The sequence below is a fragment of the Phascolarctos cinereus genome, unplaced genomic scaffold (assembly GCF_003287225.1).
Source record: "Phascolarctos cinereus isolate Bilbo 61053 unplaced genomic scaffold, phaCin_HiC Scaffold_7;HRSCAF=346, whole genome shotgun sequence".
Classification (NCBI taxonomy): domain Eukaryota; kingdom Metazoa; phylum Chordata; class Mammalia; order Diprotodontia; family Phascolarctidae; genus Phascolarctos; species Phascolarctos cinereus.
In genome coordinates, this window is record NW_027556180.1 from 92,550,118 (window position 1) to 92,566,010 (window position 15,893).

The following is a 15,893-nucleotide window of genomic DNA, read 5'->3' on the forward strand; positions in this document are numbered from 1 at the left end:
AGACGAATAACCACTCAAATACAACCAACCAAGTTGTATCATCATAATTTATGAAGAACTCATTATCAAATTCAAAATTCAATTAAATACTACTCCATAGAAGTTCAACTTTCAAAAGGTGGAGATCAATCAACCATATCATGGTTAGGTATCTAGGAGGAGGCAATGGGTTGGGTAGTAAGTTGACACATTTTCGCAAATGGTCCTTTACCATACACTAGAATTGTTTTTCTTAAGGGTTAGACAGAAACTAATGGTGAACATAAATAAAATGATTCAACAGCTACATAAGGAGCAAAATACAAAGTACACTGCTAAAAAGTCTAGAAACTTAAGTATGTTTGATCCCTAGGACAGAATGACTCTCCGCCACTTAAAAAGATTTAAGACTAGGTTTTTACCACCTCTGCGTAAGATGAATATTGTATAAAACAAATAATGCGCTATGATTATGCAACTTATGCAACAAAAAAGCCAGATCCAAAAGGACAATTGTGTACAAAATAATTTATTTCAGCATTACATTGGTTGACATAATTTTACAGTGAGTTTTTTATCCAAAAATTTGGAACTTAAATACACGAGGCAAAAAATAAACCATTTCAATTAGAATAGTTTACTTGTCTTAATAAAATCTCCCCTTATTTTTGCCTTAAAGGGTCTAATTAATATTACTGAAATATTTACATAGCAGGGAAATAAAAAACACTGACTGATTTCAATTTTTCTGTACAAGCTTCAATACACTTTAAGAATTGAGAGTCATTCCTATACAATGAAAAGCTACTGCCTTTCCCCCAAAAAGCTATATTATTGAGTAGGATCATATTTTATTAGCTAAGCTAATCAAACTTTAAACATTCATTTTGCTATGTGTTACATCTGAATGCACTCATCAGTCAATGCACCCCACACACAGAGTAAGAAAGTGTTTCGTTATAATTTAAAGTCAGCCTATTGACCTTCCTTGAAGAACAACTACACAAAACATTCTTTTAATATAAATTCCTTAGTAGTACTGAAAGCCATTTAGTGAAGAAAGCATTATATTTCTTGGCTATGACTTGTATGAAATATGTAAACTGACCAGTGAATTTCTATGATTGAGGGGGAAACTAATCTCCACATCTTTAATCACTAAATCAAAAAAGTGGACTATCTTGTTTAAATTGCTAAATTAGCATTTCTGAAAACAAAAGAAGGGCATGGGTATTTGAGCAATAGCTCTCACTGATAATGTGTGTTTAAAATGGCAAAACATGAAAAACATAAGGAAACCATTCCAACTTATAATTTTTAAAAGACACCTCTGTACCTCCCATAATGTGGTCCATATTTTTAAAAATCATGCAAACAGCCAATATATTCATAATAATAAGCTTTTTAAAAAACCACCAGGACAGATTAAAATTAAAAACTTGAAATAAAATGTAGTGGGAACATTGGTATTATATCCAACATAATTAGTTAAAATTGTCCAATGTCTAAGTTTAATCAGCAAGAAATGATCATATTTTTGTAACATTAATGTGAAAGCAAAGTCTTCATATACTATAATGCTCATAATTTGGAAATTCTGTAGATAAGACAACTGTACAAGTATAAACGTGACAAATGGTGATTATAGATAAGACCGTAGCAGCTGGGGGTCAAGAGAAGAACAAAAGCTAATGGTATTGGGGCAGCTAGGTGTTGCAGTGGATAGAGCACCAGCCCTAAAGTCAGGAGGACCTGAGTTCAAATCCAGCCTGAGGCCAAACACTTGACATTTACTAGCTGTGTGACCCTGGGCAAGTCACTTAACCCCAATTGCCTAACCAAAAAAAAAAAGCTAATGGTATACTCCATTTTTAAATTTTACTACCCAAATATTTCACTTTATGCCTATGAGATATTAAAATGCACCCTGGAAAAGTAACCCTGATCTGAATCCAGCCATGAGATTGTAAATCAATTCTTTTATGATATTCAAATTTCATTCGCCAACAAATCATGGTTAATAGTTGTACGGTTTACTGATGCTGGACTACTGTCATCCTCACTTGTAGGAGGCAGAAAGGCAGGTGAAAAGGGAAACAGTTTATGACATGCTGTCCGGTATTCTTCACACTGGGTATTACAGATTCCAAAACTGCCATCAACCAATGCCTCAAAAACTTTTGTTAACGTCTAAAGAAAGAAGATTAAAAATATATAAATTAATTAAACATCCTCTGCCAACAAGCTGTTTAACCAAACCTATAATTGGTACACTGAGAAAACCTAGATGAGTTCTATAGATTATACAATTAAGCACTATGTCCCTCTATTTAGGAAAATTTTTCCCTTTGACAGACTGTTTAGGAATCAAATTGTAAGGCATGAGAAAAGCAACACAATTCCAAAAGTATCCTTAGACAATACAAAAATAAAATACAAATAACTAAAAATGTAAGTGCTAAAAAAAAGCATACTTAAAACAGCTCTCTTAGAAGATTGTTTTGTATCTATAAATATGAACACAAGTTTGAAAGTTCATGCCAACAAACATTAATTCTGTACCTTTTAAGTGCAACGCCCCCCCATAAAAGTGATATTCTGTTGTTCCCTGAATATACAAAGGCTATCAGAGAGAAACACAACTTCTATCATGTCTTACACCACACTAGGAAGGCTTTAAGTACTGACTAAGAGACAAATTATGCTTACTGCCTAAGGATTAATCTAACTAGGGAGGGGCTCCGTAGCAGCAGGCTGGCCACTAGGTAAAGAATTCTCTGGCCATGGTAATCCATGGAATAAAGAAAATATAACATGGCCTCAGTCTTAGAAGGTCTTCTTCCTACTTCTTCAACAATAGTAACAGAGCGGCAAGGAGCAAGGGGATGGAGAGGTGGGGTGGGGGGAAGAACATGAGGAGAAATACACATTGTTAAACATTAATGAAAATACTCTCTGTGAGAACTGTATCTAATGAGAGGACACACTAAAACTGAAACACAGCAGTACTGTCAATTCTCATAAAGGAAAGCAAAAGACACAATGAAACTCTAGCTAAATTTTTTATTACATAAAGAATGGCTCTCTGGGAGATGGGAGTAGGAAAGGAGAAAGGCTACAGAGGGAAATTTAGACAATGTCAAAAGGTACAAATACAAAATTGTTTTAAAAATAAATATAACAGACAATGGGAGGGGAAGAATTTATAGTTATATGCTCTTCTCAGCAGAGAATAAAGAAGTTAAATGATCCAAGGCACCTAAAGACAAGAAGAAACATCATTTCATGTGATATTTGGTCATCTAAGCTTAGAGGGCTCATGATAAGTACAAATAAAATACTGCCATGAAAGTGCAGATTTTGTGTCAATACGCATGGTGGAGGGTAAAATAACTGAATTCCACAAAAAAAAATTGAGAAAATTCTCCTACTAACACATACTTTAATAGTTGGTAGATTCAACACAAAAGTGGGCACCTGAGGACAGCAAAAACCATACTGTACGTGCAAAACCAAAATATGCTCCAAACAAGTACATGATTTAAACATAAAAGACAACATCATTAAAAAAAATAGATAAGTAAGGAAGCTACATGGAGAGGGGATGTAGGGATATCTGGATAATAGAGGAACAGGTCACAGACAAACATGGGTAGAGAAGATCACAGAAGATAAAATGGGCAATTGTGATTATACAAAATTTAAAAAGTTTTATACCAACAAAACAAATGCAGCTAAAATTATAAGGGGAACAGGAAATTGCAACAGGTTTCTCTGAAAAAGGTCACCTTTTCAAGATATATATGGAACAATATCAAATTTATAAGAAAAAAGTCAATCCCCCAATGATAAATGGTAAAGGGATATAAATAGACAGTTCTCAAAGTAAGAAATTCAACCTATCAAGAGCCAAATGAAAAAATGCTTCAAAGGACTAATTAGAGAAATGCAAAATAAAACAGTGCTGAGGTGCCATCTCACACCCATCAAACTGGCAAAGATGACAAAAGAAGAAAATAACAAATGTTGAAGGGGCTGTGAGAAAACAAGCACATTGATTAATGCATTGTTAGTGATGCTGTAAATTGGTCCAGCTATTCTGAAAAGCAATTTGGAACTATTCACAAAAAATCCACTAAATGGCACCTTGCACCAGCAATACCACTACTAAAACTATACCCTGAAGAGACCAACGAAAGAGGAAAAAGACTCATGTGTCCAACAATACTATAAAAGCTCTTTTTGTGGCAGCAAAAAACTGAAAATTAAGGAGTCACTCATCAATTGGGAAACTGCTGAAGAAATTATGAAATATGAATGCAGTGGAATACATTGTGCTTGTAAAGAAATGATTAAAGAGGTGATTTCAGAGAAATCTGGGAAGACACGTATGAAGTGATGCACAGTGAAATGAGCAGGAACAGGAAAACAATTCCTGCAATAACATTGTAAAGACAAACAACTTTGAAAGACTTTGAAAGAACTCTGATAAATTCAGTGACCTATCATAATTCCAGTGAACCAATGGTGAAGCAATCAATGCAAATCCTCACAAAAAGGTGCAAAATGATATGTTTTTGGACATGGCCAATGACAGAATTTATTTTGCTCAACTATGCAAAAGGGTTTATTGGGCTGTTTTTTCCCCTCTCTCAACTATATTTTTCTGTCCTGTTAAGTGACACTATTTGTAACTTTCTGAATTCCCCATAATGTTTTGAAATGAGCTTGTACCTTAATTACAAGTCCTCATTAATCTTAGGGCTTCCCCTCCAGGACTACTTCCAATTTATTCTGTATAAATAATATATTGTCATATGTAATATTTCATTTTTTATTAATTTTGATTTATCAACAATCATTTCCATAAGCTTTTGAATTTTAAATTTTTCTCCCCTTTCCTCCCCAAGACAGCACACAATCTGATACAGGCTATACATATACATTCGTATTAAACATATTTTCACATTAGTCATGTTGTAAGGAAGAATTAGAACCAATAGAAGGAACCACAAGAAAGAGGAAACAAAACAAAACAGAAGAAAAAAAAAGAGCAAATAGTATGCTCTGATCTGCATTCAAATTCCATAGTTCTTTCTTTGGATGTGGGTAGCATTTTTCATCATGAGACTTTTGGAGGTATCTTAGACTTAGCCCTTCTCAGCAATGCAAGGATCTATCAAAATTATTCATCCCATAATATAGCTGTTACCGTGTACAACATTCTCCTGGTTCTGCTCATTCCATTCAGCATCAGTCCATACAAATCTTTCCAGGTTTTTCTAAAGTCCACCTGTTCATCATTTCTTATAACACAACAGTATCTCATTACATTCATATACCACAACTTCTTCAGCCATTCCCCAACTGATGGGCATCCCTTCAATTTCCAATTCTTTGCCACCACAAAAAAGAGCTGCTATGAATATTTTTGTACATTTCCCATTTGTATGATCTCTTTGGGATACAGTCCTAGAAGTGTTATTGCTGGGTCAAAAGGTATGCACATTTTTATAGCCCTTTGGGCATAGTTCCAAATTGTTCTCCAAAATTGGACCATTTCACAACTCCACCAACAATGCATTAGTATTCCAATTTTCCCACATCTTCTCCAAAATTTATCATTTTCATGTTTTGTCATGTTGGCCAATCTGATAAGTGTGATAGTACCTCAGAGTTGTTTTGATTTGAATTTCTTTAATCAACAGTGATTTAGAGCATCTTTTCATATGACTATAGATGGCTTTAATTTCTTCATCTGAGAATTGCCTGTTCATATCTTTTGACCATTTATCAATTGGGGAATGACTTGTATTCTTATAAATTTGACTTAATTCTCTATATATTTTAGAAATGAGGTCTTTATCAAAGACACCAGCTATAAAAATTCTTTCCCAGTTTTCTATTTCCCTCTTAATCTTGGTTGCATTGGCTTTGCTTGTGCAAAAACCTTTCAATTTAATGTAATCAAAATTATGCATTTTGCATTTCATAATGTTTTCTACCTCTTGTTTGGTCATGAATTCTTCTGTCCCGCATAAATCTGACAGGTAAACCATTCCTCATATGCAATATTTCAAAGGCAAAAGAGGTAGGCTTACAACAAAAAATAACTTGTCCTGCAAAACTGAGTATAATTCTACAGAAGGAAAAAACATACCTTTAATGGAATAAAGAGCTTATAAGCATTTCTGATTAAAAGACTTGAGCTGAATAGCAACTTTGAAATAAAAAGACAAGAGTTCAGAAAATCTTAGAAAGGTGAATATATTTAAGCAACTGGATGGTGCTATATGATGATGCATTACTAATATTCTAATGGGGAAAAAGAAACAAGTGTCCCTTCAGAACCTTAAAATCTTCAAAGAGTACTAAGGGAATTAACGAATAAAAACAGGGCTAGGGGTGAATTAATTTTGTTCTAAGGGTTTGAGGAGGGGAGAAGAAGGAAAAAGTTAAAAGAAAAAATGTAGTAAAGAGAAAGAACTTTCTATTTCTCATAGTTGGTACATTTGGAAAGTTGGGTTTTGTGAGGAGAGAATACAGAGATGGAAGGAAAGAGTAGGAGAACGAAGGCATCATATGAAACTCATTCTTATCTATCAGGTAAAAAACTGAGAAAACACATGCACACACAATTAATGTAGAAATACATTAAACTCAAGAGGGAAACAAGCAAAGCTAGGGGAGTCAGGCTAAGAGGGAAGATAATACCAGGGAAGGAACAGTCCCAACCAAATCAAACTTCCTGATCCTGAAGGAAGGCAAAGAACTAGTGAAGCACCTTTAAAAACTGAGAAACTGGGGCAGCTAAGTGGCACAGTGGATAGAGTACCAGCCCTGAAGTCAGGAGGAACTGAGTTCAAATCTGGCCTCAGACCAAACACTTGACACTTGACTGGGCAAGTCACTTAACCCCAATTGCCTTAAAAAAAAAATTTGAGAAATGGCTAAATAATTTGTAGTTCTAAATGTAATGGAATATTATTAAGCTGTAAAAAAAATTACACAAAAGAAGATTGCAGAGAATTCTGGAAAGTATGAATTGACTGAGAGGGAAGTGAGCAGAAGGAGAACAATTTATACAAGGACAGAACTATTGCAAAGTAAAACAACTTTAACTGACTTAATCAATGTAATGACCAACCATATTTATAGAGGACTTAAGATAAAGCATGTTTTACTGACCTCTTAACAATCATGAAAGACTCATGGAGCATAAAGAGACAAACATTTTTGGATATGACTACTGTGTGGATTTTTTTGCTTGACTACATTTATTTGTTACTCAGGTTTTATTTTGGGGTGGGTTTTTGTTGTTGTTGCTGTTGTTGTTTTTTAATCTCAGTTTTTAATTGAAAGGGGAAGGTTGGGGCAGGGAAAGAGAGGTCAGTAATAGTAATACAAAAAAAAAGGTCATTGAAAAAAAGTCTTAATGCACTGAAGAGAACAAAAGGAAGTTCAGAAGGAAATGCAGAAAAGCAGGACAATTTTGAAAGTAATGTGGAATTTATTATACACACACATATTGTTCAAAGCAAGCAGCTTGAAATAGATTGCTTCATATGTTTAATCCTCTTTTAGAGTTTTGCTGTATATAGGGAAATGCTCTTTTGGGGGGGCAGTCTTTGAATTCATAATAGAAAATTTTGTTAATGGGAGAGAAAAAGGAGGGCCAATGTCTTGAGCACTGGATCTGGAATGGGATGATAAATTCTGATAATGCGAATCTCAATGGAAGAAAGACTGTTGAATGATGGCAACAGAGGGAGAATCTGGAGAATATGCAAATGGCAATGGGGAGCAAGTAGGTCATATGGTATAACAGAGGGTGTAGCCAGTACCAGAAAGATGACAAGTGATGCAGGGTCATCCAAAGGGAGGCAGGTCTCAGGGAGTAAACAGAGTAAATAGAGTAAAAGAGTAACAGGTCAAGAGATATATGGAAAGAAACACAAAGACATTTAGTTTGCATCACTTATAAACACGAAAGTTTACCTTCACATTTTTATCTTTTACAGTTTCATCCAATCTAGTGGCAATAGCAATTGCTTTCTCTTGTCTTGATTCATCTAGGAAATACATCATTTTAGCACCTAAAATCACAAAATGTAAACACATTTAAAGATAAGTACAAGACACATGATCTTTCTGATTTCTTTTATAAATATATTATCCAAATCACCAGTAGTCAATTATGGCTATCTTGGTGTTCAAGTTCCAAAGTTGTTTCCATTAAGCAGGCTGAAATAATTTTTTAAATCCCTATCTACATTATTTGGACTCATATAGACCATGTCAGGTATGCTGTAGGGTGATTTTTTTTTTCAGGTATGGGTTGGACTAGATGTCCATTGAGGTTCCTTCCAAATATAAAATTCAGTGATTCTGTGACCACCAGGCTACCAATTTAATAGCCTAAAACAATAATTTGCTAAGTAGTATCCCAATGACTTTAAAGTTACTATATCTATAAGAGATATTTAGCTCACTAGATTCTGAAACTAAAAAAATTATGGCAAGCCTACCTGAAAGTAGATGCTGAATAGAGGTAGCATTATGTTTGAGAAATTCTTCATTAAAACTTTCCAAATCTTTGTTAACAAAGATTTTCTGCATTTCTTGGGTTAGGACTTTGTTCACTATTTCTGGGAGATTACTATGATTAGACACTGGAAAAAAAAAGCTTATCGTTAACTAAAATATCTTTAGATTTATCTCAAACGTCTCTCTCTTTCTCTCTCTCTCTCTCTGATGTATAATAAGATAACAAAAGCAATGTTAGATTTAGAATCACACAGCTTCTGGATATATTAATATACACATACCCACATATACATATGTGTGCATATTTATAAATAAACACATGTTATGAATTTATTGCTATTTTTTAAGAAACACAAAGGGTAACATAAGTAATAAAACTATTTCTCAGTTAATAAGTTTGTATTAAAGATACTTAATTTTGAGCTAACAGCAGTGTATGTGGTGTGTCCTTGTGGATAGAGAGCCCGCCTCTGAGTCAGAGAGATCTCTGAAACATACTGGCTGTGTGACCCTACAGACTGCTTTACCTCATGGAGCCCATGCAGCTTCCTCCAACCATAAGTTGGCAACACTGGTGCTGAATTGCACTAGGAGAGGGAGTTCTGTCACTGGGAGTTACCCATATCAGTGAAATCACAGATCTATCTATGTCCCCTACCTGCCACTACCACTATTTTCTATATTCTGGTATTTGTCTCGTGGATGTATTTTTATTTAGCCACAAACTATTTCACTCAAAGAAAAATCTAGGAGCAAACAAAGTATGAATAATATTTATTATACTTACCAGATCTAGAGAATTTAATTAAACACTCATGTAGCCATGGGTTATTACGGTTAATAGCAAAAGCTCTTTTGACTGACTGCAACATTAACAGAAATTTTCCTGTATCATAAAATTAAAGAAAATCATTCAGAATATTTCTTTTTTTTGTTGCATTTTAATTAGTCTTTCCTCCCCACCTCCCAGAGTACTGTTTATTTTTATTATTATTATCATTATTATTATAAGCATATAATAAAACTAACTATGGAGGACAAACAGGCAATTTTGAATCAGAAAAAGAGTTTTCCTGATTCTTCACTCTGAACAGCACTATTTTAAAATGATATTCAACAATTCTGAGCAAGTATTAGAAAAACAACTAAAAATAATAAGTTCATTATTTTTAACTTCTTAATCTATTTTTTTCCTTTTTTTTTTTCTTTTAGTGAGGCAATTTGGGTTAAGTGACTTGCCCAAAGTCACACAGCTAGTACAATCAAGTGTTTGGTCTGAGGCCGATTTGAACTCAGGTCCTCCTGACTTCAGGGCCAGTGCTCTATCCACTGTGCCACCTAGCTGCCCTTAACTTCTTCATCTAAAAAAGCAAATCCATGAACATATTTTCTTTAGTTATATTAGTAACTCAAATGGGGACAAAACAACCATTTATATTTATCAGTCCAAATACAATTTCAAAATAATCAACTTCCTTTAGCCCACCCACCTAAGCTGTTCCCAGTGATACTGCATTTGTTGCATGTCTAATACTCTCTAAAGTCAACTGAAACATTTTTAGTCAAATAATCTTTACTAGTCTTTATAATAATCAAGAGATGATTATTCAAGTAATTGGTATTGATATCTTTCTTAAAAACTACATGATAGGGGCAGCTAGGTGGCACATTGAATAGAGCTCTGGCCTTGGAGTCAGGAGGACCTGGGTTCAGATCCAGCCTCAGACACTTAACACTTACTAGCTGTGTGATCCTGGGCAAGTCACTTAACCCCGACTGCCTCACCAAAGAGCAAAAAAAAAAAATACACAAGGGGCAGCTAGATGGCGTAGTGGATAGAGCACCGGCCCTGGATTCAGAAGGCCCTAAGTTCAAATCCGGCCTCAGACACATAATACTTGTTAGCTGTGGGACCCTGGGCAAGTCACCTAACCCGACTGCCTAACCCCCCCCAAAAAAAAACTATTTGACTATAGAAAGCATTTGACAGAGACCAAGATGCTTCCTTTAAAAGGCTTTGTTCCAAGAAGGTGTCTCCCATTATTATGTTAAAATCATAGAAGATTCCTTGAAAGATACAAGAGACAACCCTGCTCAACGACTCCTCAAATATAAACATCAAGTGAGGAAGAAAGGCAACACATGTTCATCAAAGGTTGCACCACTGCTTTGGAGGATGTCCAGCAAAGTCTAAACAGAAAAGGGACTTCGCATAGATTGTTAAGTCCTACAAATGTTTCTACTCACAGATCTGTTTTGACTACATCAAGCCCAACCCTGGAATACCTAAGAGCTTTATTCACTGAAAATCATACTTTGACATCTTTGAATGAAACTATGATCTCATCACTGGGGACACTGCTTTCAATAACGCAGATCACAATCCATTCCTGTCTTCTCATCCTATGCAACTTTTGTACGCATTATCTCAAATCTGGGGTGTACCCGCCTAGGTTTCCTAACGCTGAGTGGAAATCAACAGAGCACCTGGGTTAGCCATTGGGTATTTCTCACTCTAGCTACACGATCTGTCTTTCTTTTTCTAATGATGTATCTCTGATGCATCTGTTGCCACTTCTCCTACTGTAATATAATGTTTATAACGTTAAAATATATAACATACATGTTATGTGTTTTAAAATGTAATGCTCAAGCTGACTATTCTCTCTTCCACTGACTACCATGTAATTTTTAACTTCAGGCTTTGTTACAGAATAAAGCTTAGGTTCAATTTTTAAAATCTGCACAATTTTCCAAAGGCAATCCAGCTTGATCCCCTCTAATGCAATACTGGGCCTCACTGTCCATACAGAATTTCTGTCTAAGGTGCATATGCTTATGAACAAGCTCAATGGGCTGCCCATCCAACTATATATCAATATGGAAATAGATATTCTTCACCCCCTTGGATTTTCCTGTGTAATTTGGAAAAACTTATTTGAGATTACGAGTCTCAATCAGGCAGATCTGTAACACTCCAATGCCTAATGAGATTAACAGTATCACACACAAAATGGCACTTCTAGAGGATACTACTGGACAAAGGAAATCCCTCAGCAAGTGCTTCATGCTGGAAATCCTCCATCACAGTGGCAAACACCCTCTAGAAAGCAATTAGCACTAATTCTGACATGTATCCTATTGCGGGTGCTCATCTGAAGTACCGTAATACTTTAATTAAGCAGCTGTTTTGTGATAAACTGCTTAATCAATTTACATAATGACAACCCTAAAACATAGTTTAAAATAATGCAGCACAGACATGATTTCCTATGAAACCATCCCGGCAGATAAACTAGCCTAATGTAAAACAATCAAGATATCTTTTTTTTTTCTTAAACAAAATGTGCTGGGAAGAGAGTTTAAGAACCACAGCCACAAAACAAAAGACAGTCTTAATATCCCAGCACTGTTAATCACATACATGTCTTTGAACACAGGACCATAAGACCTAATGGTAGTATACATGCAGTCTAAAACTTTTAACAAATGACAACTGCAAAAATATAATAAATTTGTAAATCGGTCTTCCAATTTCCCCAAAGATTAGCAGTGAGGAACAACAATAATCTGATATCCGAACAGGTGAACCAGTGTTAGTGTTCAAATTTAAAGTCTGCCAAATCTAGGTGAAGTTAGCTCAAATGACCCTGAAAAAAAGACTGTCACATAACATTTGGGGCACAAACCCCAAAGATGGTTTAGAGGATTTCTGTGCTCCATATTCCCTAATATTTGAATTCTACACTTCAATAATTTCCTACAGACAACAACAGAATTGAACACATACATGTCCTAAAACGATCTTAATCAACAGGAAGCATTTCTGTTGCAAAGCAGAATTTGGAAGTAGTAGTAGTATAGACAGGGACCAAGCCCTTTTTTCTGGATGATTAAGCGACATGAAATGAATTCTGATGGTTGTCTGAAGTATCCCTGCCATAGAGTGAGCAAAACGTCTTAACCTGAAAGGAAGAGCGGGAAGCATTTGAGAGTAGAGCGACTACAAATTCTGAGTTGGGTGGCAGCTGAATATTCCTGAGAATCAATAAAAGACTTGGCTAATTCCATTAAAAGAGTAAGGATGAGAGAGTAATTCGTGTTGGAAAGCAGGGGACTTTCTTTTAAGTTACTGGAGAAAAAAAAATCATTGAGAATAATTTCTTTCCTAGGCCTTGACAAATTGGGATGAGGGAAGTTATAAACACAGTAGAGAACATAGATGCTAACCTGAATAATGGCAAAAAAACCACAACAACTAGATCCGTAGGTCCATAAAGGTGACAATGGAATACCGGGCCAAAGTCCTGGTTCTGAACTCAATAATAATTATCCCCATTACTATGACATCCATTTTAATCAAAAGTTATGAATAAGTATACTATTTCAACATTCCAACAGAAAGGACATGGTAATCAGACTCTGCTAATTTGGATACATCAAATAATCCAAAGCAAGCATCCTTATGCCAACTCCAAGGTCCATGTGATAACCATTTTCTATGATAAAATATCTGATTACATAGAGTTTGTAGATAATTCCCATTTGCTAATGCACTTGAAAAGCTAAACTATGGACATTTTTAATTATTGCTCCACAGTGTTTTTGGGTGGCTTTCATTGTCCCTCACTTCTTCCCACTTAAAAGAATTTTTGCAAAAAAAAAAAAAACTAACTAAATTCCCAAGCAATGTATTAAAGAGAACTGAAGAAGTTAACTGAAGTACTACTGCTGGGTTCTACAGTTTAGGAGAGCCACTGGAACTCATCCAGAGAAGGGGACTACTAAGTATCCTGACAGGTCATATGAATGAGAATGGTTACAGAATTAGTAATGTTTAGCCCTAAGGAAAGAAGATTTGAGATGACATAATAGTTATCATCACATATATTTAAGACTGGCAAGTGAAAGAGACTCATACTATATGGTACCAGGGGTGGAACTAGGACCAATGGGTAGGAAAGTAGATTTCTGCTCAACCTAAGTAGAAATGTCCAAAAGAAGGATGTGCTGCCTCACAAAACAGTGAATGCCCACTGAGGGTGTTCAAGTACAGGCTGGATAAACATTCTGGGCTTCTTGTTGTAAAAAGGAATCATGTAACAGGCAATGAGCTAGATAAAGCGATTGCCACTGGCTAAGGTCTCTATGAATGTGAAAAATGCAGTTGGATCTGGGACCTCACAGATCTGGATGGTTTCTCTAGCAACACGGATAACAAGCAACTCATTCATGCACACTCATCCTACAGGACTCCTATCCATATTTTCTCATAAGTTTACCACAGGAGGTCTATCCAATGTGCTGAAGGTCTCCCTTTTTTTTCTTGGAAATTCTAAGGCACCAGTGGAACATGCTGGCTGTTCATACCATCATCTCTTCCTATCATACATTTCCCTGACCGCATTTTTTACTTGGGTTGTTCTCTGAAATTTCTGATTGATAATATGTTGGAGCTTGCTCATACCTACCATGAACTTCTCCATAGCTCTCTGCATGATAATCATTTTCTTCAGTCTCATTCTAATCTCTCATTGTAGTATGAAGATGACTCTGAGTTCTCAAAGACTGCAATAGCAAAGTGTAAGCTCTGGGAGGCCCCAGCAGGCTATAAACCATTGAGTATGGCTCTGATATATTAAGTCTGGTTTTTGAGGAATGACCTAACTATAAGTACAAAAAGCCTCATCACCAGGCTGGACACTCATTAATTCATTCTTTGGCCATGGCAATCCATGAAACTAAAATGTAAAAATGGATAAAAATGGTAAATATGTATGGTTCCTAAAATAATCAATGATTTGAACTAAAAAAAAAAAAGCTTTAAGTCACCTTACCTTTTCTAAAGTATATTTCAAAAGCTAAAAGATGAATGTCTATGTTATCAGCAACAAGAGTCTTAAGTGGTATAAGGAACTTGATAGCTTCTTCTAATGGATGTTCTACCTGTTTTAAAAGGAAAGTCAATGTCATTTAAAACATGGCACTAAGAACTGATCTTATGTCCTCTTTTATCCTTTTTAACATCAGTCATTTTTCTTTGTGCTCTCTTTTGCGCCTCTGAACCTTCTTTTCAATCAACTGATACAGCGGCATACTAACAACACATACAACTTTCTCCATGCAGAGATCCCTGTCTTTTTTTGAAGAAAAGGGAGACGTCTCATCCTGTTCTCCTGAACCAAGATTTTTCAATTCAATTAATCTAATTAAAATGATTTTACAAGTTCTTATCTATACTACTGTAGTCTTGTGTATATTGTTCACTTCGCTATGCTTTCTTTGTTCTGCATCACTGCCTACAAATTTCTAAATTCCTCATTCTTTGTTTCTTACAGCACAACATTCTATTACATTCATATGCCACAATTCAGATTCTTCCCAACTGACAGGCACCGTTTTTGTTTCTAGATTTTTGAGATCACACAAAGTGCTTCTGTAAACATTTTGTAATACATGGAGTTGTTCTTTCAATGCTCTGGGCTAGCAGTAACATTGCTAGGTCAAAGGGTTGTTGACCTCCCTCTTCTCCTGGGGTCTCTTTGTGTTTTCAAATCACCACTCTCTCCATGTATTCTACCTGTCCGACAGCTCCTCCTCACTCTTCTTTGCTGGCTCGTCATCTGTAACATGTTCTATAACTACGTGAATACCACAAGGCCTTGTCTTGGACCCTCTTCTCTTTTCTACACCTTCTCACTTGATTATTTTATCAATTCCCACAGATTTAACTGTCATCTCTATGTAGACGACCCCCAAGTATTTATTTACAGCTTGAACTTCTCTCCTGAGAAGTGACCATCTACCTGTCTGCTGGATATTTCTACTGCACATCTCAAAGACATTTCAAATTCAACATGCCCAAACCAAAACTCATTTGCATTCCCTCCAGACTTCCCCTATGTAGAAATTCCCTATTTCTATAGAAGGCACCACCATTCTTCCAGTCTCCAAACACAGCCTTCTACTACACAAAACCTTTCTGGATCTTCCTCACTCCTAAAACGCTAGTGCTTTCCCTTCCTAAACTACTTTCTATTTATTTTATTTCTTTACTCACGTACATGTGTCCATGTTGTCTTCCTTGAGAGCTAGGACTGTCATTTTTGTCTTTTGTTTCCTCAACATAATACCTGGCACACAGGTCACATTTAACAAATGCCTGTTGAAAATGGCTCCAAAAAAGAAATGTGAAAAGATACTCCAACTCCACTCCTTTGCACAAATGGTTAAGTCCACAGCTATAGAACACTGTGTATTCTCAATGTGTATGATTGGTTTTGTTGACGATCCCCCCTTTTTTTCCCCTTCTTTTTACTTTTCTTTAAAATTTTAGTATTTGTTATATGGGATGGCTCTCTGAGAGA

The 15,893-nt window shown here is 35.6% G+C and overlaps 1 protein-coding gene across 1 annotated transcript in view; it reads right to left on the reverse strand.

Moving 5' to 3' along the window:
• Window positions 1-492: 492 nt before the first annotated feature.
• Window positions 493-15,893, reverse strand: part of NAA16 (N-alpha-acetyltransferase 16, NatA auxiliary subunit) — an 83,087-nt gene continuing 67,686 nt past the window's right edge. The window contains 5 exon segments of the mRNA XM_020977026.2: window positions 493-2,169; window positions 7,978-8,075; window positions 8,508-8,651; window positions 9,314-9,412; window positions 14,364-14,472. Coding sequence (XP_020832685.1) covers window positions 1,969-2,169; window positions 7,978-8,075; window positions 8,508-8,651; window positions 9,314-9,412; window positions 14,364-14,472 — 651 coding nt within the window. The 3' untranslated portion in view covers window positions 493-1,968.